Raw genomic sequence first — 25,250 nt, 5'->3', positions numbered from 1 at the left:
GATAAAACGGCAACTTTAAACCTCAGGGATCAGAGCTACTCTACACACCACTGTTCTACATGCAGACAACAAGTAAACTGTAATGCACCAGTTATAACACTGGATCTGCACTGGTGCCATTAATGAACTAGTTCCAGGTATCACCCAGAAAAAGTCACCATTACTCTAAAACTGTGAGAACAAAACTTCTTAAAAGAACACTGAACGGTCTCTAGCTGTCCTCTCCTCACATGAACTTCTCTATTTAATAAGTTATGTGTAGTTACAACTTTGTGTTACCTAATGAATAAAAAATAGTCCAACAGAGTTTCAAACAATGCTGTACAAAGATTTTACAAATTTACAAAGACCACCAACATCAGACTGGAATTGAGTATTCGCCAGTATCCTGCGCTCAGGTACCGGAATCAGTACGAGGAGATAAAGTGTGGGATCTTTGCATCGCTAAAACAAAAAATAATCACCCTCAAAAAAATCTAATAATAATATATTGGTCAGTATTCATTTTAAACATAAACACACACGATAAGGATAATGAATTTTTTTAATACTAAAGAGATCTGTAAGGAAAGAGCCACTTCCCTGATTGAAAACTTGTCAGTACAGATATTTCTGATATTTCAAATGGTCTGGCTCAGTCAAGTTCGAACACTAACCCTGCCAAAGAACTCTCACATATTTTATGTTTAGCACAGCAAAGTGGAGACTTCCTCGCTATAGTCCTTACTTTGTATATAAATAAACTCAAAAGCATGACTGTGGCACATCAGTTTACAGTCACACAGGCACACAGCACTGTACTTAACAATAATGTAGAAACAAAATCTAATTCTGCTGGCGTGTCTTAGCAGAAACCACAAGATTTTTCTTTACTAAAACTGAATACAGCAATTTTCCATTATAATCATCCATAGACGGTTATAGAGGGTTGAATAGATACATTTTTATTTTAAATAAAATTCGTCTGTCATTGAAACAAAAAGTATTTATTTCCTCACAATATGCAAGGCCCATTTTCCTCAGTGTTCCTCAGCATTTATTGTTACTCTCTGCTTTTCATTTAAACATCTCTGCACAATTAATAGAGGAAAACAGCTGGTCAAGATGTATTCATTTCAGTAAATGCTGTCCATCCATTACTGTAAACAACCCATGCACATATACTCACTGACACAAGAACTCCTGATGTACTGATACTCCTGACAGTGTCCTGGACAGAGTCTCTCCTACCTTCCGAGGCCCATACAGAAGCCAACACTTCTCCAACAAGTGCTCAGCATCTCTGCTCCTCTTCGATTCAGCCAAAATCGTGAGAGGTGAAGCCTTTGAAGCCAGCAGTCTTACGAGAGAAGCTCTGGGCTATGGCCCTCCCATCTGTATGGAGCCATCTGACTCAGATGAAGCCACATCCAACAGGATTTTAGGTGCTGTTTTATGAGCGATAACTTCTCATCTTGCTGTAATTCAAACTGATCATGTTCACAGCTGTTTTCTATCCTCCAGCGCTGATCCTCTCACTCCTGCCACAGCACACACACTTCATCTGATCAAACTAACTTAAAAAAAACACACACACACACACAGATTACATTTGCTACCAGCAGATTTCTGGCCAGGATTTAGCCACCAAACCTTCAGTGAACTCTCCATGTCCCTGCTATGTCACAAAAACAGCTTTGATTGTTTTTATTTCCTCCCACTTCTCTTGAATTAGGCAGGTTGAAAAAAGGACATTTGGACAGTGTCCCATCTAAGAATGAGCGTGTAGGGTTGGGCATTATGCTAATTTGCCGTCCTGAAGCAGGATATGCTCAGTAAATCGAGTTAATCTGGCGAATGAGCACAGGGAAATTGTTGACATTAGAAAATGTCAGAAATGTCATTTATGTTTTAATTTGAATTCTAAGTTTATGTTCTTCCCCCATGGGCGGCTCTTTGACTGAAATAAAAAATGCATGGTATTTAGGCTCAAAAACAAGGCTGCTGCTGAAATGCTGACAATCTGGAGAAGCAAGTTTTCCATTTTTCCAACATGAATGTGATACCATGTAACTATCATGCCTTTCTGGGTTAGCTAAAATGAAATGGTTCAGCCCGAGTTTCTCCAGAGAAGCCGCTGAATGATCCACATCACAAAACTAATATAAATCCTCATTGTGTAAATTCACAATCTGATAACACCCTGATCCAAATCTCCTGGTTCTGTTTCAAATACTTCACCTGCATTACAGGTCGCAGTTGGAATCAATACCAAGATACTAATAATAATACTGATAGCAGTGTATATCACTATGTATGTAAAAGTTACATTTAACCAAACATAAAGTTTGTGAGTTTTTCTTAGAATTATATTATTAGAATTATTATTTTGGACCAGAAAACTGTGAATGGCCCATTACTCATTCCCAGAGATGAGAGAAGATGAATTATACTAAACCCAAACATATTCAATTTACAGTGATGCTAAAGTGGGAATGTTTGGCGTTTTTGCCAGATAAAGGACTCATGTTATCAAAGCTGATGAATGGCTTCTTTGTCTATCTGCTGGTCTTTTATCACTGACAACGATATGATCATATCCTCCTGATATGAATCAAGTAAATGTCAAACAATACTGATTTACTGCCTTTTCATACAACACATTGCTCTCCCAGTCTTGTCTGTACAATATATAAAGTCTGCTTATATTTTCTTCTGCATCTGATTTGAGTCTTTTATTTTCCTGTGGCTTCTGACTTTGTTTTGTAAACTGACTGGCATCAACAGTTAACCCACCGTCCTTACACCACATCACCGCTCACTGCCAAAGAAAAACCGCAATGTCAAAGAAACCACAGCCATGACAGCCGCCTCTCTTTAGCGCAGTTCCATCCAAGTCTGCTGCCCTGACAGCCCGACACTTCGTGACACAAGGGCGCCGTTCCTCAGAGTGACTTGTGGGGAATTCATTTTGTCTAAGTGTCAGTCGTATCAAACCTGCAGCCGTAGCAGTGTGTCAACTCTCAGGAGGAGGAGAGGACAGCTAGAGGCTGAATGACAGATCCTCCCGGAGAGATAAGACACTCGGTCAGATGCTTCTACTGTTTCTTTTACTTTGCATAGTTCCTCTGCTTTTCCTCTCTTTCTGTTCCTATGTTGTGAAAATGTACAAGAGGCATTCAAGTGTGGATGTAGCAGGTTGGTAAATCAACTTTTGGGCACACACATAATCAGATTTTTGGTTAATTTTAGCATCTAAGATTTGCTTTATCGTCTTTCCTGGAACTGGAAGCTGGAGGCAGGGCCATTTCCCCTTCCTTTGTCCCAAAATAAGCTACGTTCCAACCTTCAGTTGTCTTATTTTAAGTTTATGCTGGTTGGTAATGTGAAGTTGGAACGTTATCTAATGCCTGCCTGCATGGTGCCAAAATTTCCGCAGCTTCAGGGCATGTATTCAGTTGTTCTCTTATTAAAAACTATGCCATTTCTCTTGCCCAGAATATCTTAGTCAATTCTCCTCTGAATCACCTACTGCACGGTGCAGCGACTTGTAATAAAGAGCAAATATGTTAATACTTGGTAGTTCAAGATGGGAAAAAGTGAAGAGGCTGAAATGTGAAATAGAGTTTTCTGAATTATCAGGAGCATCAATTTTAATTTTACAGGTTATTTTATGAACTGTTGGGGGCTTTTTCTCTCTGAGTGTCAGTTACAGTTTTCTCGCCTCTGAACATACACAGAAGTCTCTTTGCTGCTCACTCACCTTACAGCCTCTTCTATCATTTCATACAGATATCGCCTGTCACACTCTCCTCACAGCTTTGCCTTCAGATGAGGTTTAACACTGAAAGCTCATTTTTATTCCTTCACAGGAAAGGAATCCTTTTACACAAAATTATTACATGACCTAAACCAGAGATGACAGAGATACCGCCACTGAAATAAGTTTTCTTCTTGCTTGAGTTTCATTTGTCACACACATTATTCAGTCCACGTTTAGAGATTAGCAGGCGATCACACACGCACGCGCGCACACACACACATACACTTTACCATCTAAATATTTGAGAGAGGTTAAGGGTGGCTCTTAAGTTAAATCAGAATCAATTCTGAGTTGTTGAAAGTTGCATTACGAAGAGGTTGTGTGTATGTCTGTAGAGGTGTAGGAACAAGTATGGCAGGGCACTGCATGTGTGTGCGTGAGTGAGTGCGTGAGTGTGTGAGAGTGTGCGTGCGTGTGTGTGTGTGTGTGTGTGTGTGTGTGTGTGTGTGTGTGTAGGGATGAAGCAAAGGCTTTCAGACAATCTGCTCCATTCACCCCCTGCTGGGCCACTAGCCCAAATCCATTTACATCCCTGAGCCATCGAGAGGCTGACAGGCCCGCACACACACACACACATCCATACACACACACTCCCACTACTGTGTATACAGAGTAAAATCCTCTCGTGCAGGTTAAATGGACACAAGCACACACCTCTAGGGTGTCTGGGTAACTCTGCACATGCAGTGTTGTGAGTTCAAATCTGTGTCATGACCTTTGTCACGTCAATCCCCGTCACTGGTGTGTATTATTTCTGGTCCCACCCACTAAACTCTTTCTGTAAACACTGCAAAATACTGCGTTTATTATATACACACTTCACAACGCTACTGTCTTAACACATTTATCAGTAAAATAAAATTAAAGTAAAATTTCTTGCTCTTATCACATATTTGCATCCCACTGACACCACTTTCATCAATCACAGTAGATACGCCCAATCAGAAAGCACAACACTCGATTATGAGCCCTCCACACTATAACCACACACACATACACATACACACACAAACACAATGAATACTCTGAGGAAAACACACGCAGGCCTTCATTAAGCCTTCACGCTCACCTCAAGCCTCCACGGTTGACTGACGCTGCTAGCTTACGCTGGATTAGCGGACCAAACAACGGAGTCTGGCCAAGCACTTCCTCAAACAGCGAATGAACAACTTATCATTTGAAAGTAAACACATTGGATTAAGTAGAAGAATGGAGGTGGAGTCTGGTGGTGTCAATGACGTGCCTGTTTACAGGTGAGGGAATCATTAACTCGAGTGGCCTAAGTGAGGGATCACTGAACTTTTACTGAGTCTATAGAACGAGCTTCATTGTACTGTCAGTGCTTCTGCCTCTCTCATGCAATGTATTATTTTCATTTTCACCATTTATAGTTTAAAAAAAAGTGTACGAGTAGTGATATTGACAATTTAGAGACGTGCAACCATGAATAAAACTTTCATACTTTTATTGGAGTGACAGATGCAGTATTCAGGCCTTATCACATCTTGTCTCAAGATAAACGAAGATCTACTTTAGATGTGTTTCTCTTCCTCATATCCTACAAAATGTTCCCTTAACACCCTAACTGTAAAATAAAAAGATTTTTTCCTCTTTTGTCGGTGAGATGTAGGTGTTAACTTTAATATTTTACACAGCAGTCAATTTTCCAGTACAGAGGCATGTGCAGGTGAACAGAAAATCCCTCAGAGGACTGTAAATCCAGAAAGAGGATTAAAAATCAAGATGAGAAGATGGGAACCACGGCACAAATGGCACTGAAACAACGAGGAGGACGCTGATTTGTTTACAAAAATAAGCACTGAAAAAGAGAAGAGAAATAGGACCGTTTTTTCTCCTGCGGCTATCCAGTTTGTTTCTACTGCATCTTGAGCTTGTCGGACATCGCGTTTATGCAGCAAAATGTCAAATTTGACTTGAACACATGAGGTGATTAGGCTACAGGTGGAACATTCATGGTGTGAGTCAGAGTACTTCACCATAAGAGACTAGAGTGGGAGTGAATAGCCATGGTTAGTTTGTTTTGAAGCTCAGGGCCATTTCCTGGATTCCTGTGTACTTTCTAACAGAATCCCTCTCTGCCATGAGCAGGCTGATCTGACAGGTCATTGACCTGCCCAGTGGTCTGAGGTATGACTCACTTATTAGCTGAATCGCTCTGTCCCCCCTGGTGCAGACCACCCCATACCGCTCCTGTGGCTGGTGAATCAAGACTAGCAAATCCACGTAAACTACAACATGGACAGATAAAAACAAAAAATATATACAAATACCAGGCTTTTAGCACAGTTATGTTATACATTTATACTTGTTCATGTCATTCATTTTCTAAGTACCTCCACATTATGCTCAAACACACGGGGATTTGATAAATAACTAGTAATGGTGAATCAGTATTCTGGTGCTTGAGCTCCAACAGCCTTCAGAGGTTAGAGACTATTACAGTATCTGACAGAAAAAGAGGCGTAGGCAGGGGTCTGTTCTCCCCTCAGGGAATGAGAATTGATGGTGTTCATTTGAGAGTGGGTCACATCTGAAACTGTGTGATAAATGTAATGATGTCATTACTGCTGCTGCTGGGTCCAGGGACGTAATGGAAGAGGACCAGTAAAATCTTATGTAATCTCTGTTTGAATCCAGTGTTTTTAAAATGAGAGAAAAACAGGTTACAGCCATTTGTTCAAATACAGTGTAGTGTGTCACACTGACCAACAAACCTGCCAAATTACCAGCTATCACTGTGCACAGGTAAAACCAGTTTCCTGGTTCTGTTAAAACAATATTCCAGTCAAACCAGTTTGGTTACAGCCTCTGCTTTGGAAAATACTAAAACCCATCAGCTTTATCTACATTGAAAACCATCAACAACTGTCCCCAATGGAAAAAACTATTTCCCAAAATGCCCCAAAAAAAAAACAGCATACCACACGTGGACCACTGACAGACACCACAGATTAAAGTGATCACAATCAGAAGAAGAAGAAGCAAGCAACTTTAACGTTACCGATGCAACCGCACAGGAGAGCAGAGACAGAGTTTGGGCACACGTTGTGACAGCCTACCTGCAGGGCGCATGATAGAAGGGATATCCTGCATGAGGTATGTGATTGCAGTATCCGGACTGATTCCACATGGTGCTTCTCTTGTTCGATGTGATGACAGTTCACAAGTGCCGTCGCTGATTCTTTCTGTTTTCTATTTCGAGTGCCGCGGAATCAGACTCGGGCTGCCAGGAGTAACATTAATCAGTGTGTCTTCTCTCGGCTCCTGAGCGGCTCCATGGGGAGAAAGCGAGAGGTGGTGGTGGTGGTGGTGGGTTTGAGAGCAGAGATTACTGGGAAGAGGAGGTGAGAATATGAGCTGAGGGGCTGAGCCCAAACAGAGGGGGGGGGGGGGGATGCCAGGTGAGTCAAGTCTGGTGTGGTTTTACACACCTGGAAATGAAGTCTGCTCCCGCTGCCCCCACCCACCCACCTCGACAACACCACAACTACTCAGCAGAGTCTCAGACGACGGGCCCAGGTGAAGTCTGACATCACAGGTGACTCCTTTAATCCTGCCTCGAGCCACTCATTTTCCCTCACGTCTCAGGTATAACAGATGTCTTTGAGGTTAACCTTGCTGAGCTGTATCTTTTGCCTGTTAAATCATGCGTAATACATATCTCCACCTTTCATCTCAGTGATTTGGCTCACACCTCCAGGGGTTTCGACTTCTCAGGCGCAGATCCACATCAGACCGTCCTCAAGATAAGGGGCAGATTTCAGAGACCTCCTTTTCTCCAGCAATCCCTGATGCCAAATAAGAGCTGTTTATGTCTTTCACACGTGCAGTACATTCTCTCCAAAGTTCACAGGCGCCACAAATCCATCTCTTCTTGACGCGAACCGGTTGAATTCCACAGTCTCTGCGTCCCTCCCCTGTATCTAGTTTGTCTCTGAGGTAGACAGTGCCGGCACTAGCGCTTATTTCCCCAATCACAGGCTCCCCACCGGCTCACGAAACAACAGCGGTGCACGGAGCTGAATGACTGAGCATACTCACAGAGGGAGAGAGAGAGAGAGAGAGAGAGAGGGAAGCAGGAGGTGGCAGTGAGAGCGAGTGAGAGTGTAAGAGGTACAGAGTGAGAGAGCGAGAGAACGAGGAAGAGGTAAACAGAGCGGAGCTGCATTCCTTTTCCCGCCTCATGCTAATCTGGCAGGATACACAACGCTGAGGAAGAGAGAGAGAAAAAGAGAGAGAGACAATTCTGTGATCTATTCTGTTCGACTGACATCTACTGCATGTCTGCACGTCCTGGAAGAGGGATCTCTCCGCAGCTGCTCTTCCTGAGGTCTCTTCCATTTTTTTTTGTCCCCTCCACATTAAAGGGTTTTTTTGGAGAGTTTTTCCTTATCAGCTTCAGACAAAGCGTGTTTATGCTGCACAGATTGTTCAGCCCCTTGAGGCAAATTTGTGATATTGGGATATACACAGTAAATAGAATATGATTGGACTTGACAATGTGTTTGTGTGTGTGTGTGTGTGTGTGTGTGTGTGTGTGTGTGTGTGTGTGAGGGAGAGAGAACAGTGACTTTGGACTCTTACCTTTGCCAGGGCAAATTGTGACTGTAGTCAAATGTGGTTGCGTAATCACTGTAAAATAGGTAGAGTATGTTTGTAAACTGAGGCCAGAAACAAATGTTCGCACCTTAACTGCATTTCTGTGAAGAGTCTGTGCAGGAGCAGGTGCTGTGACAGAGCATGTTCAACCTGGAGGATGTAGATCCGATGATAAAACTTCATAAGCCCCGTCACCAGGGCTGGGTTATTGTTTGAATTTTTCTATCCCAATCACAAAACCGTTTTATTTTCAATATCTTACTATGAGAGGAATACACATCTTTTACTTGTAAATAATAATAAATAACAAGATTACAAATCTGATCAGACATTACTTGAGAGTTATCAGGTTGTTTAGGTTAATCTTGTTGCTTTACAGCTTTCAGTGGAATCATTGTGATTATATGATACTTAAGTATTCAAATTACCAACTCCGACAATTTACAACAACAATAATTTACAATCAACAAAATTTCTAAGTTAATTTTTTTGTTTTATTTGTTAAGAGTTTGTTTGATATAACTTCCACTTGGTGCAGCAACTTAATGACTGTTTCCATTTCTGATTAATCTGGCAATTATTTCATTGAATAATTAACTGTCTGTAAAGTTTTGTTTATAAATAACAGCCGTCAGAATTTCTCAAAGCCCAAGGCACCATCTTCAGTTTGCTAGCTTCCTCCAACCAACGTCCACGATATTTTAATAACTAATGCAAAGAAAACTTGCAAATCCTCAGAGCTGAGAGGCTGCAACTAGATCATGTTTGGCATATTTGCTTTTATCGATTAATGGACTGTTATTTCAGCCTTTTTTGTAATATATGATCATTAACCAGAGTACCCCATAATCATTACAGTGTTATTTCTAACAGTGGAAACCACTGTCTTGCATAGAAAATCACCATTAAATGGGAAGCTGAAAACCTTTGCCATGTCCTGACATATGCTGATACCACAAAAACCACCATCATACTACCAATAACATCATGATATTGTTCAGACCTAAACGTGAGAGGCTCAGTTGCACTATTAACCAGAATATTTGTAAATGTCACATTAATGAATGCATGTAAAGACCGGCCATCTGGAAAAAGCTAAAAATCATAATGACTAAGAGAATGCTAGAGAGAGAAGGTATAGAAAGCACTCATGAGATGAGAAGCCAGACAGATAAATAGAGAGCGGAGCTAAGAGCAGACACAGACGGTCTGTTTTCGTCTGCAGCAGGTAATTCACAGCAGCAAACAGCCTGACTCAAACCTCCCAATCAGCACATGAAGCCTGCAGGTGAGAGGTCACCTCTGTGCAGCTAAACAGAGATGTGCTGTCTCCCCGGAGAGGTGGACTACTCCAGTGCCCTACTAAGCAAAGCACTGCCATGACCCTGCTGCAAGGACGACTCTGCAGCACCTGGGGACAGGCTGGTGACACAGCCGCGAAGCTGGCAAAACGACAGCTTCACTCACTGCGGGTCAAAGTCCGGCTGTGTAATCTGATATGAAAACAGAGTTCGCACAGGGATGTGGTGGTTTGGAAAGCTAAAAACCATGTAGCCACTGGATTACCTCATGAATATTTGTTTTCTTTTTCTATTCACGAGAGGGATTTTCACTTCCCAACCCTGATAATTCGATGATAAAAAGTTGTTAATTAGGGCAGAAGCGTGACATGAACTCCTACCGGATAATACACGGAAAAGTGGAAAAAAATGGTTAAGCTTTTCCCTTTAGAGCTCGTCTGCTCATTCATATAGGACATCTTACACCCTGCTTTGACACTCTTACTATCATCTTGCATCACTGTCCCGTGTGAAGTGAAGATCCCTCAGCCTAATGAGAGCTGGGGCTCATTTCACGAGCCTCTGGCGTTCACATTTGCAAGAAACTGTTTCCAATCCGCTGTGGAAAAACACCAGCACAACGTTTGGTCATGGCATTCACTTCATTCAACTATTCACAACTCACTGACATATGTGGCGAGTTGTGGGGCCACAAGGAGACACGGCTTCAAAAGCAGAAAAGATTAGTTGTTAGTTGTGTGATAAAAAGTTATTCAGCAACTGTTGTGGTAGTAAATTAATCATTTCTCTTATTTTTCAAGTAAAACTGCATGAGCCCATTGTGCGGATGTGCTGCTTCTTCTGTCATGTGTGATAATAGACAGAGCATATTTGAGCTTTGCAGTTTCAGGGAGTCATCTTGTCACCATTAATCAATGAATCAAGAAAATAATTAGGTGGTGAGAATAATCGTGGGTTTCTGCTCTAATTGTTTCTCTTACAGGGCCATAAGGTAAATCAGTTCTCTGATATCTTGCTTTTTTCACATTACACTGATGTACAGGTTTTCACATGTTTTGATTAAATGTCATTAGTAGCCGTTTTAACAGGGTCAAAGCTTCGTAACAGCACTAAATCAGACATCATCATCATCATCATCATCCCTGCCTGCTGACCTCTCACATCATACACACCTAAACTCATTAACACATCCTGAAGGAATATCATCGTCTGTGGTGTAAGTGGCTGGTTACATAATGCCTCTTTGTTGTGGTGAGAGAATGCAGAAAGAGAAGGAAAAGGTAAAGAAAAAAGAGGAAGGTTGCTCAGAAGCAAAAGCAAGGAGAGGGAGAGAGGAAGGGAGGGAGTAGGGGTTGGGAGGGATAAAAAGAACACAGAAAGTGGGAGGGAAGGAGGTGGGCCTGTCCGTCTCCTGCTGTTTGTTTTTGTTGTGAAATTTAATTCCAGCACAATCTAATCAGGGTTCGGAAACACAGGGGACCCTGCTCCTTCCTTTTCCTCCATCCTCCTCTGTCTCTGCCTTTGCTCTCCTTGTCTGAAGAGGCAGGTTGACTGGCTCCACCTTTGCTCTCCTCTCCACCCACACACAAACACAGCGCACATGGACATGCGAGGCACACAGCCTTCTGCACAGCCTCACTGCTGCACACGTCAGGTACACACAATACACAACATATTATACGCTGTCATGCATCTATGCATGTGCGAACAGACGACACATACATGCAGACATGAACACGGATGCCTCACAAGGATGCACAAACACACGCATACAACACACATTCAGCAGATGTCATCTTGCAGACAGTTGACAGCAGTGTTGAATCATTATGTCAGTGGGTAAGATGGCAGGAGTGTGATTGGACCAGTGGTTCAGCTTATCAGGCTTTTACAGCCTAAACCCCTCCGTCGCCACTCACCTTAAAATTCACACACACACACACAACCTCCTCACACACACCCGCCTCCTCACGCCGACTGTCAAGGTCACATCTGAGCCCATATTTCTGAAAATCCTTAAAAACAAGACTCACCTGCGCTCCTTCCATCTTTCTCGGAGAGAAACCTACTGCTCAACGGCACAAACATAATAAACCCAGTTGCTGATCAATATCATTGATTTAGTGATAACCTGAGATGTTTGGCTGTAAAATCTCACTCTGCAGCCAATTCTCTGTTTCAGTAGAAAAACCTCCAGGCCCTGACATTTTCACAAAGATGACACTAGATGTTTACCTGTGTTTTCTTTTTTTTTCCAGAAACTACAGAAGGCTCTATAAAATATTTCAAATAGAAAACTACAGTGAGGACATGATCCATTAAGACACAGACTCAGCAAACCTCTCCACCACCCGTCCCCTCACCAGCACTTAAATAGATGAAATTCTTGCTTTGGTTCTGCAAAATTTAAAGGATTACTCCCACTAGCATTGTAAAAAGGTGCAAAGTGCAAGTTTAATTTTGGCCTTTTTTTTTGCACTCTCTCCCATGCACACACTCACAAACACAGTCTCCAGCTCGCCGTTCATTTCCTCCTCCTCACATGTACTAAGTCACCGTCTGGTAGGACTCCATATTCTATATATATCTACTGTATATACACACATACATTTTCTCAGGAGGACTTGATCAATCATTCAGCTGATCAGAACTCGGGGAGAATCAGCTAATAGCACGAGCTGCATCTCTCCAGATGAAAAATTTACAAATTGCAAAACTAAATAATTCAAAACAGTAATAGAGATACTTATGCCCATGTATACCTGTACGAGGATGGAGGAGTACACACTGGATGTTGTTGTAGAAAGTTGGGTGAATTCATCTGATGGATGGACTATTATCCAGCTCATATAATTCAAGAACATGCTCGTCTGGCTTGGGAGAAGCTTTGCTAGCTTGAATGATGCAATAACTTCTGTGCGTATCCGTGTGTGTTTTGTGTGTGTGTGTGTGTGTGTGTGTGTGTGTGTGTGTCAATATCCTCAGGGATCTTTTGATCCAGATTCTTCAATCTTCACACACACACACACACACACACACACATGATGCAGCCCTACTATTAATACACCTCTTCTGAGCTCTTTCCTTTCATCGTGCCTGGAGGCCTCGCACCCCTCCATCTCACGGGCTAAAGTATGACACCACAATTAGAAGAAATGTTTTATATGATGGATCAGATCCAGAGCAGAGAGAAAGGCAAAGACAGTCTCCTCACAAGCTTTGGATTTGCTGGATTTGATAGTCCCCCTGTATTCATCGTGCTGTATTATCAAATCAATCAGCAAAATAATATTCAGAGGAAATGAGAAAACTTTACTATTACTGGCATTTTTGGGAATGCCATGAAGGCCACGTCATTTATGGGACCAGGGTAACATTGAGCTGAAATGTTTAGGGAAAAATATCTGTATTTTTTCCACACCAATGTTGCATAAACAATTACAAGTGCAATTATTTTCTATAATCTAAAATTAAAAATATGCTACTAGGTAAAAGCAGCATGAACCAAGACAAGAGTGTACCCATCATAATCACAAGCCTTTAGTTTCTACATGAAAATAATATGATACAATAATGAAATTATTCTTCAAATTAAACTTTTTTTGTTTTTCAAGAGAGGGATTAAAACACTTTCAGCACAATATTTGTGGTATATTCAATACTTCTGCTTGTTAAAACACTGTTGATAAATTAAGCTATGATTAACGGCCCTTTCACACTGCAATTTTAAATCGAAAAAGTGTAATGTACTTTCATTGTCACTGTTCAGCTAATGTCTTTCTGTTGCTATATTATTTTTGACTGGCAAAACTGACAACAGGCTCTTCATTTACATACGCACACTCAAAAGCCCCATTGGTATGCAAGGCATGTGTGGTCCACAAAGACCGAATGAAACTGTAATGATCCTGTTGAGAAAATTGGGCTGTTGCAGCAGTAAATAGTGATGAGATACAACAGGAGACATAGGATATGAACAGCAGCATATCAAGCTGTGGATAATTGTATCACTGACACTGCAAATGTAGAAATGTGCATGTTTGAAAAGGAGCAGTTCAGAAGGTATGGACTGTCGTAATGGGATCACCCACTGGCACAATGGCCCACTAATGTGCATCATATTTACCCAGTCCAGCTCTCAGTACAATATTTAACCCCCACCCCACCAAAAAAAAATTTCCAAAATAAAATGAAAACTAATCTTTTATGCACTGAGAATCTAATACAGAAAGCAGCATGGCTCGGTTCCTTTGTAAATCGAAGCACTTTCTCATTCTCGCTCTACGAGGTGGCTCAGGTTCAAAGTTGAGACGTCACACAGACGAGAAAAAACTTTTACTTAAGCATTTTCATGACACAGTAACTTGAGGAACACAGGAAAAAAAATGATGAAGTGAATTTATTTGCTCTTGAACCTCTGTCGGTCAACCCCTCTATTCTTTTTCTTCTCTGAAAACTGGCTGTCACTCAGAGCTTGACTGATTGGTCTGGGTTTGAAATGACAGGTCGCTAACTGGGCACCGCAAGATCCTGGTCAGCTCTCAGACGGCCAAGCCCCTGAGCAGCCGAGTCCGTTTCTGCAGCCACAGAACTTCTGTGTCAAAAACCAGAAAATCTATCAGTCACAACCTTACTTGCAAGGTTTGTTTGATAGCAGTATGTACTGCTGTCTTCTCAAATGTCTTGAGAAATCTTCAAATCCTAAACACAGTGGCTATAAAAAAAGCAATTTATGTGATTTGTTTTTGCAAAAACAGTCACTTTCCAACTGTTTAAATTAAGTTTTCATTGCGGAACCAATGCATTTTGTATGATTTTTTTTTATTTACAGAGTTTCTGTGCTTTGGATGACAACAGGGGAGTGATCAGCAGTACATGGCCAAACAAAACCAAGAACATCCTCGATGACTATTACCAGGGTCACACATCCCTATCAGGCAGTGTTTGCCTGTTCGGACTCATGTGAGTCTATAACCTTGCAGTTGTTCTGAAGACAGGGCAGCAGGTTCACTTTCTATCTTCCATCACTGTTCAATCTCATCTCTTCGAGCACTTCACATCACCCTGCGTCTCCATTCCCTCATTTCGCTCCCCTATTACCTCTAATTTGATCTTATCTTGAAGGAAAAAAAATCCCTTCGACCGCTTAGTGTATCGAAGCACCAAGTTCTAAAAATGATTTTACCAACACACAGATGCATAATTATTCAGGTCATGTTGCTCTACTATACTACTGCCCTGTAATTCTAATGAAATTTCTTAAATTAAACTGAAGTGAATTTTATTCTACTGTATTATCCGACTGCATACTGCACTGCCTGAGAGAGTCAGTTAAAAGCAGGATAATGAAAAATCATCCTTAGCAGGAAGCAGACATCCAAATCAGAAATTATAAATTAACACTACCGCTGCTTCTCTAAATGCTGCCAGTGATTGCAGACTGACTGCTGCCTCTGTGGGCCAATGCAGAAAAGCAAACAAAAAAATGAAGATTTATTAGCTCTCACAATGCTTATTGACTCTGCAGTGGCATCTGAAAATCATGCCCTACAGTGCATTTGATCTGCTATAGACAAGAGCATCTCAAATTGATATCAATTGCTATTCATTAATTTTGCCTCTGAACAAACACTATAAAAGGTATTGTGTCGTATGAATCTCCCTTATTCTGGTTTATGAACTGGATTCACTTAGATTCTCTTTGAAATGGTAATGACGGGACCCTTGCTGCTTCTCTGTGAGTGAGGAATGAGGCAGCTCAACCTCCCCACCCAAGAGTGACCCCTTTCAGTTAGCCTTCAAAGGCCACTGACAGTGAATGGCCCGACAGTTACTGCCAGGAACAGAAGAAGAGCTCACTGTCAGTCCATCATTGGCGGCGGTGACACGAAAGGAAATTCAAGGTTACACTTTACTGTTTCCGTGTGGAGACGCGTCACAGAAGAGGTCAGAGACAGACAGATAGAGGTGTCATCAGTAGAATAATAAAACAGATGAATCAGATAAATCAGATAAAGACACAAAGCAACAGAGATACATTAAATGAACTGAGAGGAGGAATTACAAAATAACATATACTCATTTCGACAATTCGGATGGGACAAATATGACAAGATATCTAGGACAAATACGTTTTTCTGTTGATTACAATGCACCTAGCATCTGCAGGATACAAGGCACCATTCAGCACGTGCTATAATGAGCCTGTTTTTAGGTGGTGGCTGTTGTAATGAGGCATTCAAAATTGCACAGTGGTGCAATTTTGAGAAGGCAGGGAGAATTACGCCTGAACAAAGGCCAGGAGTGGTTTTTTGGGAGCATTCAGGCTCAGCGAAGCCTTCTGCTTTGAGGAAAAATGGGGGAATTCTCCCCATGCTCATCTTTCTGTCATCGCCTTCCCATTGTTTGGAAATGTCACATGGTCATACAGTGAAGGTCAATAGTTGACTTTTAATCGCACTTAAATTGAAGGAGCAGAACTGCTGACTGGAGAAGTCCTGGTTCGCTGCTTTAAATGTCTCCAACAGTCATTAAAAGACCAAGAGCACACAAAAAGACATTTGTACTTTCTATTTAAAATGCCAAGGACAGGGGGACAAATGCATATCTGTAACATGAAATTACATAACGACAATGTATTCTGTTCTCTACTGTATCCAAAGGTAGACAGATATCTCACACACCGTATAGAGAAATTGCCAAGAATTAAAGCATCTGCACTTAAACTTTTTAAAAGGTGACATGAGGCTGTAAAATCATAAAACACAGGAAAAAGGTCCATCAATTAACACACTCAAAGCATAAAATTTAATGTTGACTTCATTTCCACTGGGAACTTTGGGGGCTGCACGTCCACCTCTTCAGAATCCTGTTTTTCTCTCCCTAACTTTAAAGTGTTCAGGCTGATTTTCTGACTAAAGCTTCTCTGAACACTGTTCTCTGTGAGAAGATCTGAGGTTATACAAATGCTGATATGGTCTTCTCAGTCACCTTCAGTTATTACCTTGTGCTCACAGCCAAGACCTTAACAAGCAGCACCCAGTGCTCTGCTGACTTTTTTCACCCTGAGTTTCAGGCCTCATAAAGGTCGCCCTGCCTTATTAGTAAAGGTTACCAGGGCTGCATTCAGCCTGAAGCCTGAAGGAGTACCTGCAGACATTACTCAGGGTTTCATAAACTGTCTACGAACTTTGGTTTTTGGTTAAAGATCTGAACAAAGTCAAAGACGAGAGAGTAAAGCGTAGTGCTCTTTGATAAAAAGATGCATTTCTTTTTTTTTTTGTTATACTTCCATCCAATCAACCTCAGACTTCACAGGTATATTGCTGAGGACCCGAGGAAGAGCAGTGTGGAGGGTGAAGTTGTTTTGATGATGCTCTCAGGAAAGCTGCAAGCAGAATTAACCCAGGAGAAGCAATCAGCCGCTACAGAGAGGCACATGTTGAACGAGCACTGCACTAGTTATTATTAAAAGCACAATGCAGAAAGAAAGAGAGAGAGAGAGATGCATTTTGTTCTCCACTGAAAATCTGAAATCAAACCTACAACAAATGTTGGTGGATCAGTCGAAAATGAGAAGTAATGACGGAGTAAAGTAACTGTTTGAAAACTTCGGTACCCAGAACTTTAACGCAAGAATCCTGCAGAAATCAGTGCCAGCCAGTCTGCGATGATTTGTGCCAAAAGATTTGACAGCAGAAAGAAGTGCCAAGACTCCATTGTTTTAAGTTCAGGTTTCTTTGTATAAATGACTCACTCAAGCTGTCAGGATGTTTTTATCCCTCTATTATGTTTCCAATTCACCAACTCTTGTGGGTGAAGAAGTCGCCATAATGGATAGTTTAATTAAGACAAGCAAAGCAAATCTTCAGCACTACAACCCAGGAAATGTGATGTTTGTCTCAGACCGGAGGGGAAATACAAAATTAGTTTTATATCAGTTTCTGTTTAACATCAACAAATCAATACACAACAAACCAGTTAGCCTATTTACAGACAAAGTCTTTCAAACAGTTTCCTCAATTACCAAAAAAAACAACATTCTCCTTTCCTCTTACTTAATTTAGATCGACATATGCAGGAATTTTATATGCACCACTTAGAGCGACTGTGCAGTGAAATGCTGATAAACATTTGGCGACAAAATACAACATCTGCAAAAGCAATCTGCATTTCTAATTATAATTTGCGTGTATAGCAATCAGTAAAGCAGACACATTATGTGCTAGACTCAATACCAGAATAGATGCGTGGAGATGGAGACGGCAGCCTTTCACAGTTTAGAAAAAAGGTACCACACAAGCCCTCAATTACAAAGCTGATGACTCAGAAGTATAGTTAAACAACAATCTCGTGACAACTGCTGCTTTAAATCCAGCTTTGCTTCAGTAGTGTGCCATACACCCATATCTTAAGAGAAGAATGTTAAATGATTAACAGGCTGAGATCTCAGTGCCATCTATAGATAACAAGTTGGATGAACAGAGGAGCGGGCATTGTACTACAGATGAAATGATCAGTCGAACATATTAAATCATAAATATTAGAAAAAGCTGAACATTATAACCTTCAACAAGCGTGGATTTATTGTAGGAGTGTTGTTTTAATCTACATTATTTTTACCTAGGTGTATTAATAAACTGGCAGCTAAGAGTATATATGTGTAGTATAACAGTTGTCGATATGGTATATTTGAGTGGTCACTCATTGTAACAACTACTGCTTTGACATCTTCGTGAATGCTACACGCTGCACGATCGGCATTAAAAAGTCCACTTCAAAACATCCTATTATCGGTCTTATGGTTTCTGAGGTGTAAAAACAATTCAGCGAACAGAATTGGAAAAAAAACAGCCTGATTTCTTTATCTAAGTGGGCTCCTGCCACAGTGTGTGGTTTATCATTACAATACCCCAGGGGACTGGACAAAAGCAGCGCTTTTACTAATGCACTGCTTTTTACTGCTAACCTGATTCAGTCAAACACACAGAGCTTGGCGGCAACCAAACAGCCGATTCACCACCTGAATACCAAACAGGCAGGCCAATGAGTAAACAGCCTGTCAGGCAAAAACACTGACAGAAACGTGTGACTGAATGTGTCCCGGTGGCTTGGCAGACTATTTTGCTCTACCTATAGTACTTGAGCAACTTCTTTGGAGAGTTGCAGGCAACTATATCTGTTCTGTATTAACATCCACTCAAACATTTTTTGTGAGTTCTAATATCTGACAGAGATAACTCGAATTTCTCCAATAATTTTCAGGGGCGGAGTAAATGTACAGCGTAACTTTTTTAACATCTGCTCTCTTCCATTTCAGTACCTTGTGTCTATAGGGATGGGAATCGAGAACCAGTTCCAGTGAAGAACCGGTTCCAAATTGTCTGAACCATTTGTACAGTATGCCTCAGAGCTTATTGACTCCTTCTATTTACGCTGCTGGAAGCTTGGAGCAAGAAGGAGTCATGGCAGAGAGGAAGAAACGGTCCAAAGCGTGGATTCATTTCAAAAGAAAGATGATGGCAGTGCTAGTTGTAATGTTGGTAAAATGGCAAATTCAAGTGGAAACACCAGCAACATGGAGAAACATCTTTGCACAACATGGGCTTAAATTCCAGAAATGTCATGTCTGTGACTGCTTCCCCTATCTGAGCAGCACGTTTATTATTAAGGGTAAACGTCCTATGTTATAATAACATTAGCCCCACACAGGCAGGCTTAGCAGGTTTTCTTCTTTGACTAACAAAACCTAAATGAAAACAGCAGTTAAACGGTAGAGCTTTTGCACACCTGAGTCACATGCCATGTTTCTACACTGTGTTCAGACTCAGAGATAATTTGCACATTTGACACAGAAAATCCACACAGGCCTAGTTTTATAAGCAGAATCGATACTGGTATTGGTATCGAATTTTACTTAGATTAATCTCTCTATTTATAACTGTACTGTGTTTGTTGTGTATGTGTGCTGCTGGGACAAACTAATTTCCCTCTGGGATTAATAAAGTTATCTATCTATCAATAAAATCTTAGCAATTCCAATCCCTTGTTGTGTGGTAATAAGTCGCATATCTTTTTGTGTGGAAATAAGCTGAGGCTGAATTTCATTTGGTCAAAAACCAAAATATTGCCACTGATGGTGGCACTAGGTGAAAAACTTCACTGCAATCCATCTAACATTTGCAGAGACGTTTTACTAAAAAGCAATAATGGCAATGTCATGGTTGCATTAGGGAAAAGTCAGGGGTTCACCAAAGTTAGGGGGATTCATTGTCTAGGAGCCTGGAATATCTGAACACATTTTCATGGCAATCCATCTGCTAGCTGCTGAGATGCTTCAGTCTGGACCGACAGGCAAACCGTGATCTTAGAACTTCAAAATCAGAGGTTTCTAGGGAGAATTTTTTTTTTAAATGATCCACACTTCTGTTTTCAGCACAGACTTTTGTAACAGTCAGGTCTCCACAGTATCTTCAGCTCTTTCAGACAGCTGTTGGTAGAGTCCTGAGCCTCTCAGGTCATCTGGTAGCAGCCTGGTAATTGTTCACTCAACCATACAAATCATCAAAAAGCAGCTTTTTAATTATGAGACAGAGCTGGAACAAACATCAGCAGGATAAAAGCCTGGATCACCTTTAAAGGTCTGAATTACCCATTACCCACCATGCACTTCCCCTCTGCACTCACCACTTTTTCTTTCTCTTATCTTTTTCAGTGTTGAGAGCCTCACGCTGTATTTAATATTAATCGTCAGTTTGTGAAGTATGAAAATCATTTAAGTGTCTTTGTGTGTGAAGTGTTTTATATCAATAAACCTGCCTTTGGAGAAACTAGAGAATGAGTCAGTGAAGTCTTGAAGTCTTCCACAGGAATTTACCAGCACCCACACATGAGAGAGACAACAGCAGGGACTTTGTTCAGATACTGGAGTGAGTGCATAAACAAATCTGACATCTAACCAAGTTAAACCCTTCCGGGAGACTTGGTGACACACATTTCCCATTTCTGTCATGAGTAAATCAGTATTAGAACAGCGGGTGACTCAGAGAGATTCACTAAGGGTAGTCAGGGGTGGGTGAATGTGAGAAATCAAAAAGCAAGTTTACATTTGCTTTTATTTACTGAACTTTACTTTTTTTTATGCTGAAGAACTGCTGAACAGAGTTTTATTTTTCTGAGCACAATGTCAAAAAACATCTATTCTAATCTAATCGGATCAAGTCCTTCCCATTTTGATTTTGCAGTTAATGACCAATGGTGTCACATCAAGAGAGCATTAAGCAGCTAAATCCTCCTCCTGAATAATTAACTACATCTCCAGATACAACAGCTCTCCGCCCAGGACAGACATTCAAGCTGACAGCAGTAGATGCCTCCAGAGAGCTGCTCCCACGACCGGAGCAGAGAGAAACACACGGAGAACAAAGCGTTTCCAGAGTCAAACACGGAACCATCGCGTTGTGGGGCGTCAGCATCAGCTGTCTCATGATACTACCGCTGATTTACACACAGTTTCACAATGAAATGAAAAGAATTTAAGCAGGTCCTGGTAGGCAACTAGAGTACAACACAATTTTTAGCCAAAATTATGTATTAAAGCCTGGTTTACTATCAAGGTTTGCTGAGCGCCTCCATGCTCCGAGTTTCTGTGAAAAGGTGAGCAGGTCAGCTGAACGCCTACAATGCAAATTGGATTTGTGTGTTTCATTTAATATTTCAGCAGTGAACTGAGTGTTCTCTTCTCCACTAGTAGTTTGTTTCTGTATTTCAGGGTGTTACAGTTTCACTGATACTTTAAAAACATACATCCAAAACAGCAACACCACAGTAACACTTGTTAAGGCTTTTAGTACTAACCTTAATAAAGTAGTAATTTTGACGGTCTAGATGTGAAATATGAGTTAATGTTAATATCATTTTGACCATAAGCACAGAACTTTACAGTAAAAGATTCAAAATCATAGTAATTTAATTCACAAAAGCATCTGAAGTCACATTACACATAAGTTTAAATGCAAACTGAAAAATTGATGTCATTTTAAGTTTTGTAAGTAAGTTCCTATTTTTCTGAAATGTTTCATATACTTGGCGGCCATTTAAAACCTGCTTTTGAATAGTGAACCAGAGAGAATTTACATTAATTTACCTTTTATATCTGGATAAAAGAAAACCCTTCTTGCTGCTGCGCTGCTCAGCAGCAGTTCTCCACCACACTTTCATTCACAGCCACTGCATTTGATTAAGACTAAGTAAACCTTACAAGCTTATCCAGCCAGAAGGCTTATATAGCCCTCTCAGTGTAGCCTGTATGTTCACCATGTTCAGCTTTTTAAATGTAAAAATAGTGATACCTGAGTTTGATGCAAATCCTTGCGCAAGTGTTTTAAAATTCAAACAGTTTCTCGGGGCACATGTGGATATTCAGTTTTGAAGTTTCCATCTGGCCCAGATTTTTTTCTTCCATTTTACAGAAAACAGTGTCTACTCTTAAGAAAAGCTTCTGTTTAGGGCAGCGAAGCACTGAAAACAATAAAGTGCAATTTAGTAGATACTTTACTTGGGTTTGTGCCAAACCGATGACAGGTTCAGTCTGGATTTAGGAATTCAGTCACAACTGTGTATTCAAGACAATGGCAGATTGATGTAGTAATAGTCAATAATTTTCAGGACGATGTGTCCTCCTCTGTCGTCCCTGTTTCCCCAGGCTTGCTTGTGTCCCACAGCAGGACGCAGTCCAGCTTTTTTTTATGGCCTGACCAGCTGAGTGGGGCTGAGGAAAGTGCTGAGCATCTTGAAGCCAGTAAAGCTGTCATACACCTCTTGTCAAGCCGAAATAATCTTGTGTTTGTATTCAGCTTGAGGATCAGCGTGAGTGTGTGTGTGTGTGTGTTTACAGTAAAACCCTAACATGCCAGACACAACCACAACTGACGCTCAGTGTGTGCACGTGTTTGGATGTGTGTACATTTCAGGCGACACAAAGCTCACCAACACACACACCTACAATTTGCCCAGTGTGTGTCTACTTTTGTCTCTCTTATGTCTCGTTACGATCTCATAAAGCTGACGAGCTACACCACACATAACTTATTTTATCTTGGGAAAAACAAAGGGAGCTGTGCTTCTTCCAGAAACACACAGGTTAACAAGCTGTGATCCACTTCATGCTCCTCAGGCACAGCACCTGAAAACATCTGCCACCATAAAGAATGTCTCTCTGGGATAAAACTGACACTGTGCCTCCGCAGAGGTCTGCACATCACCACACTGTGCTAAGGAACAGTATTTTATGGTGGGCTTACCTTGCGTCACTCGTCAGATCCCATGTGGAGAATTCATGATCGCCAAGGTTAGTGACCACCTTGGCCGTCCTTGGCCAGACGGCGTGACGTTTGATGGGAACCAGCTCGTGACCGGGCTCCCGTGTGGGGTCACGGCTGCAGCAGGTACCCATCCTTCCACAACAAAGGAAGCTGAATGGCTGGAGACTTTATCTATCTGAAACCTCACTCACTTGCTGAACGCTCTCAGTTTAGCTTCCCATTTCCCAGGTTTTCATCTCGTGCATGTCGTGCTACTATCCTGTCCACTGCCGTCTCTCTCTCTCAATTTTACATTTAGGATAATCTCAATTAAATTGAGAAGGGCAAGAGCGAAGCAGATCACAGAGAACATGTAGAGGCTTCCTCTCCCTCTGTTTTCTGATGTTTGTTCTGATTGTCTTGCTTCTTCATTCTCCTCTCCCACTTCATTGCCACCGCTCTGTCCCATCCAGTGTCACCCCTTATTCCCTTGTCCTATTTGTCTCCGACCTCCCCAGTGCCCCTCACATGATTTCTCTCTGTCCAAACTGCATTGCTAATGTTTTGGTTGCCTGGCCCTGGCAGTCTCGCCCTGCTCCTTACGCTGACAGAAGTGCTACTGTCTCCCACGACCAGCCAGACTTTAAGGGCCACAACACTGTATCAACCATCTTGTTGTTTCTCTCACTCGCTGTTTTCATCAGTGTCCTTCAATCCCTCCTTTGTGTCTGTCCTCTGCTCAGCGTGGAACACAGATGGACCACCCCCCCTACACTTTCCAATCCCCAGCTTTTCTTTTGGTCCACGGACAACAGTCATGTAGAGAAGAGCGAGATGAGTCGGTCCTACACTGCAGAGATGTGTGGGCTTGTCATGTGGATAAATTCAACAAGTGCTTCTGGGCAATGTTTCCATTTGGAGGCTCAACATTTCTTGCATTTTTCCATATCTGAAGTTTGTTGTTTTAACAGCACGTCCTGAGCTGCTATTGCACGTGTGCAGACTGATGGAGAGGACCATTCAACTGTTTCAAGTCTAAAATAAAAACAACCACTTTTTGATCTTGTGTTGTGTTGTATACAAAATATCAGGATTTTAACTGAATTAATTATTATTATTATTAGTTTGGAGATTCTTTAATGATTTACTTCATTATGCTGCCCCTACTTTATTTACCAAACCAATATGACTACCCTAAGCTGTTCCTTGATATGGATATTTGATTCAGCCATGCTTTGATTGCACAAAGGTGAAACTGAGGACACGCGGCAAACTGAGCAGAAAACTCAGCCGAGATGTAAAAACACATTTTTCATTGTTGTGTTACGTCCCCATGGTCAGAACCAGCTGCCCGAGAGAGATCCTGCTGATTTGTTTACTGCCATGCCTCCTTCATGAACTGTGGGCCTGTCTCATGCTCATTGCTCAGAGTGTGACTTGTATTCACAAGTATTGCACAACTGCTATTTTAGGAACCGGATAAAAGATGAAAATTCGACTAGCACAAAAAAAAAAAAAAAAAAGAAATCAAAGGACAGAGGAAAAACAGAGAATATGAGAGAGCAGTCTGTGGTGAGTAAAGCAGAGGTGGCTTTAATCCTTAAGAGACTGAGGTGTTGCAACAGCTGTTCAAGGCCACAGGAAGAAAAACATAACACACAAATGACACTTAGCTACAGGAAAAATTGGCCATGTTTGCCTAATGCACTACATGCACAGAGAGAAAATGGCATGTGCTAAAGCTGATGCCGTCAGAGAAATCACCCAATCAAAGATCAAGGAAAGACCAAGAGGGCCATCCATGCACAACATCAAACTGAACCATTTCAATTCACTAGATGAAGATCAACAGAGTCTTTAAATGGACCTTGAGTTCAGATTGTTACACAACATGAATGCCACATGAATATCAAGATATTCCTCTATATACATTGATTTCACACTCAATGCATTCACTAACCCCTGGTGTCCTATATGGAAGCACTGGATTTTATTATCCTTCTCCACACGCTGACTCATGTTTTTGCTTTATTTTTTTAACTGTCTGTATGTTCGGGTTATAGTTTTGCTCAGGTCTAAAACCCGGATCAGAATCCCGTTACTTTCAGACATGACCTGACTGAACTCACCTGTTAATGCTGCATTTGAGACCCAAACCCAAACTTGAGCCGAGACTAAGGCTCTATTTTTGTTAATTCTTATTCTAAGTTACATGTTTGCTTTGGA

The 25,250-nt window shown here is 41.3% G+C and overlaps 1 protein-coding gene across 5 annotated transcripts in view; it reads right to left on the bottom strand.

The window, feature by feature from the left end:
• The window catches only part of plekha7a (pleckstrin homology domain containing, family A member 7a), a 144,054-nt gene that overhangs the window by 105,327 nt on the left and 13,477 nt on the right, over positions 1-25,250 (bottom strand). Inside the window, exon 1 of one of the 5 annotated variants that reach the window (XM_041039217.1) lies at positions 23,025-23,595. The exons of 3 other annotated variants lie outside the window; for them this stretch is intronic. In XM_041039217.1, coding sequence (XP_040895151.1) covers positions 23,025-23,176 — 152 coding nt within the window. In that variant the 5' untranslated portion in view covers positions 23,177-23,595. Of the gene's footprint in view, positions 1-6,882; positions 7,150-23,024; positions 23,596-25,250 lie in introns of those variants that run through there. One more of the 5 variants, XM_041039218.1, reaches the window with a different exon arrangement.

Source organism: Toxotes jaculatrix, chromosome 5 (genome assembly GCF_017976425.1).
Source record: "Toxotes jaculatrix isolate fToxJac2 chromosome 5, fToxJac2.pri, whole genome shotgun sequence".
Taxonomy (NCBI): domain Eukaryota; kingdom Metazoa; phylum Chordata; class Actinopteri; family Toxotidae; genus Toxotes; species Toxotes jaculatrix.
This window is presented reverse-complemented; position numbering and strand designations above follow the sequence as displayed.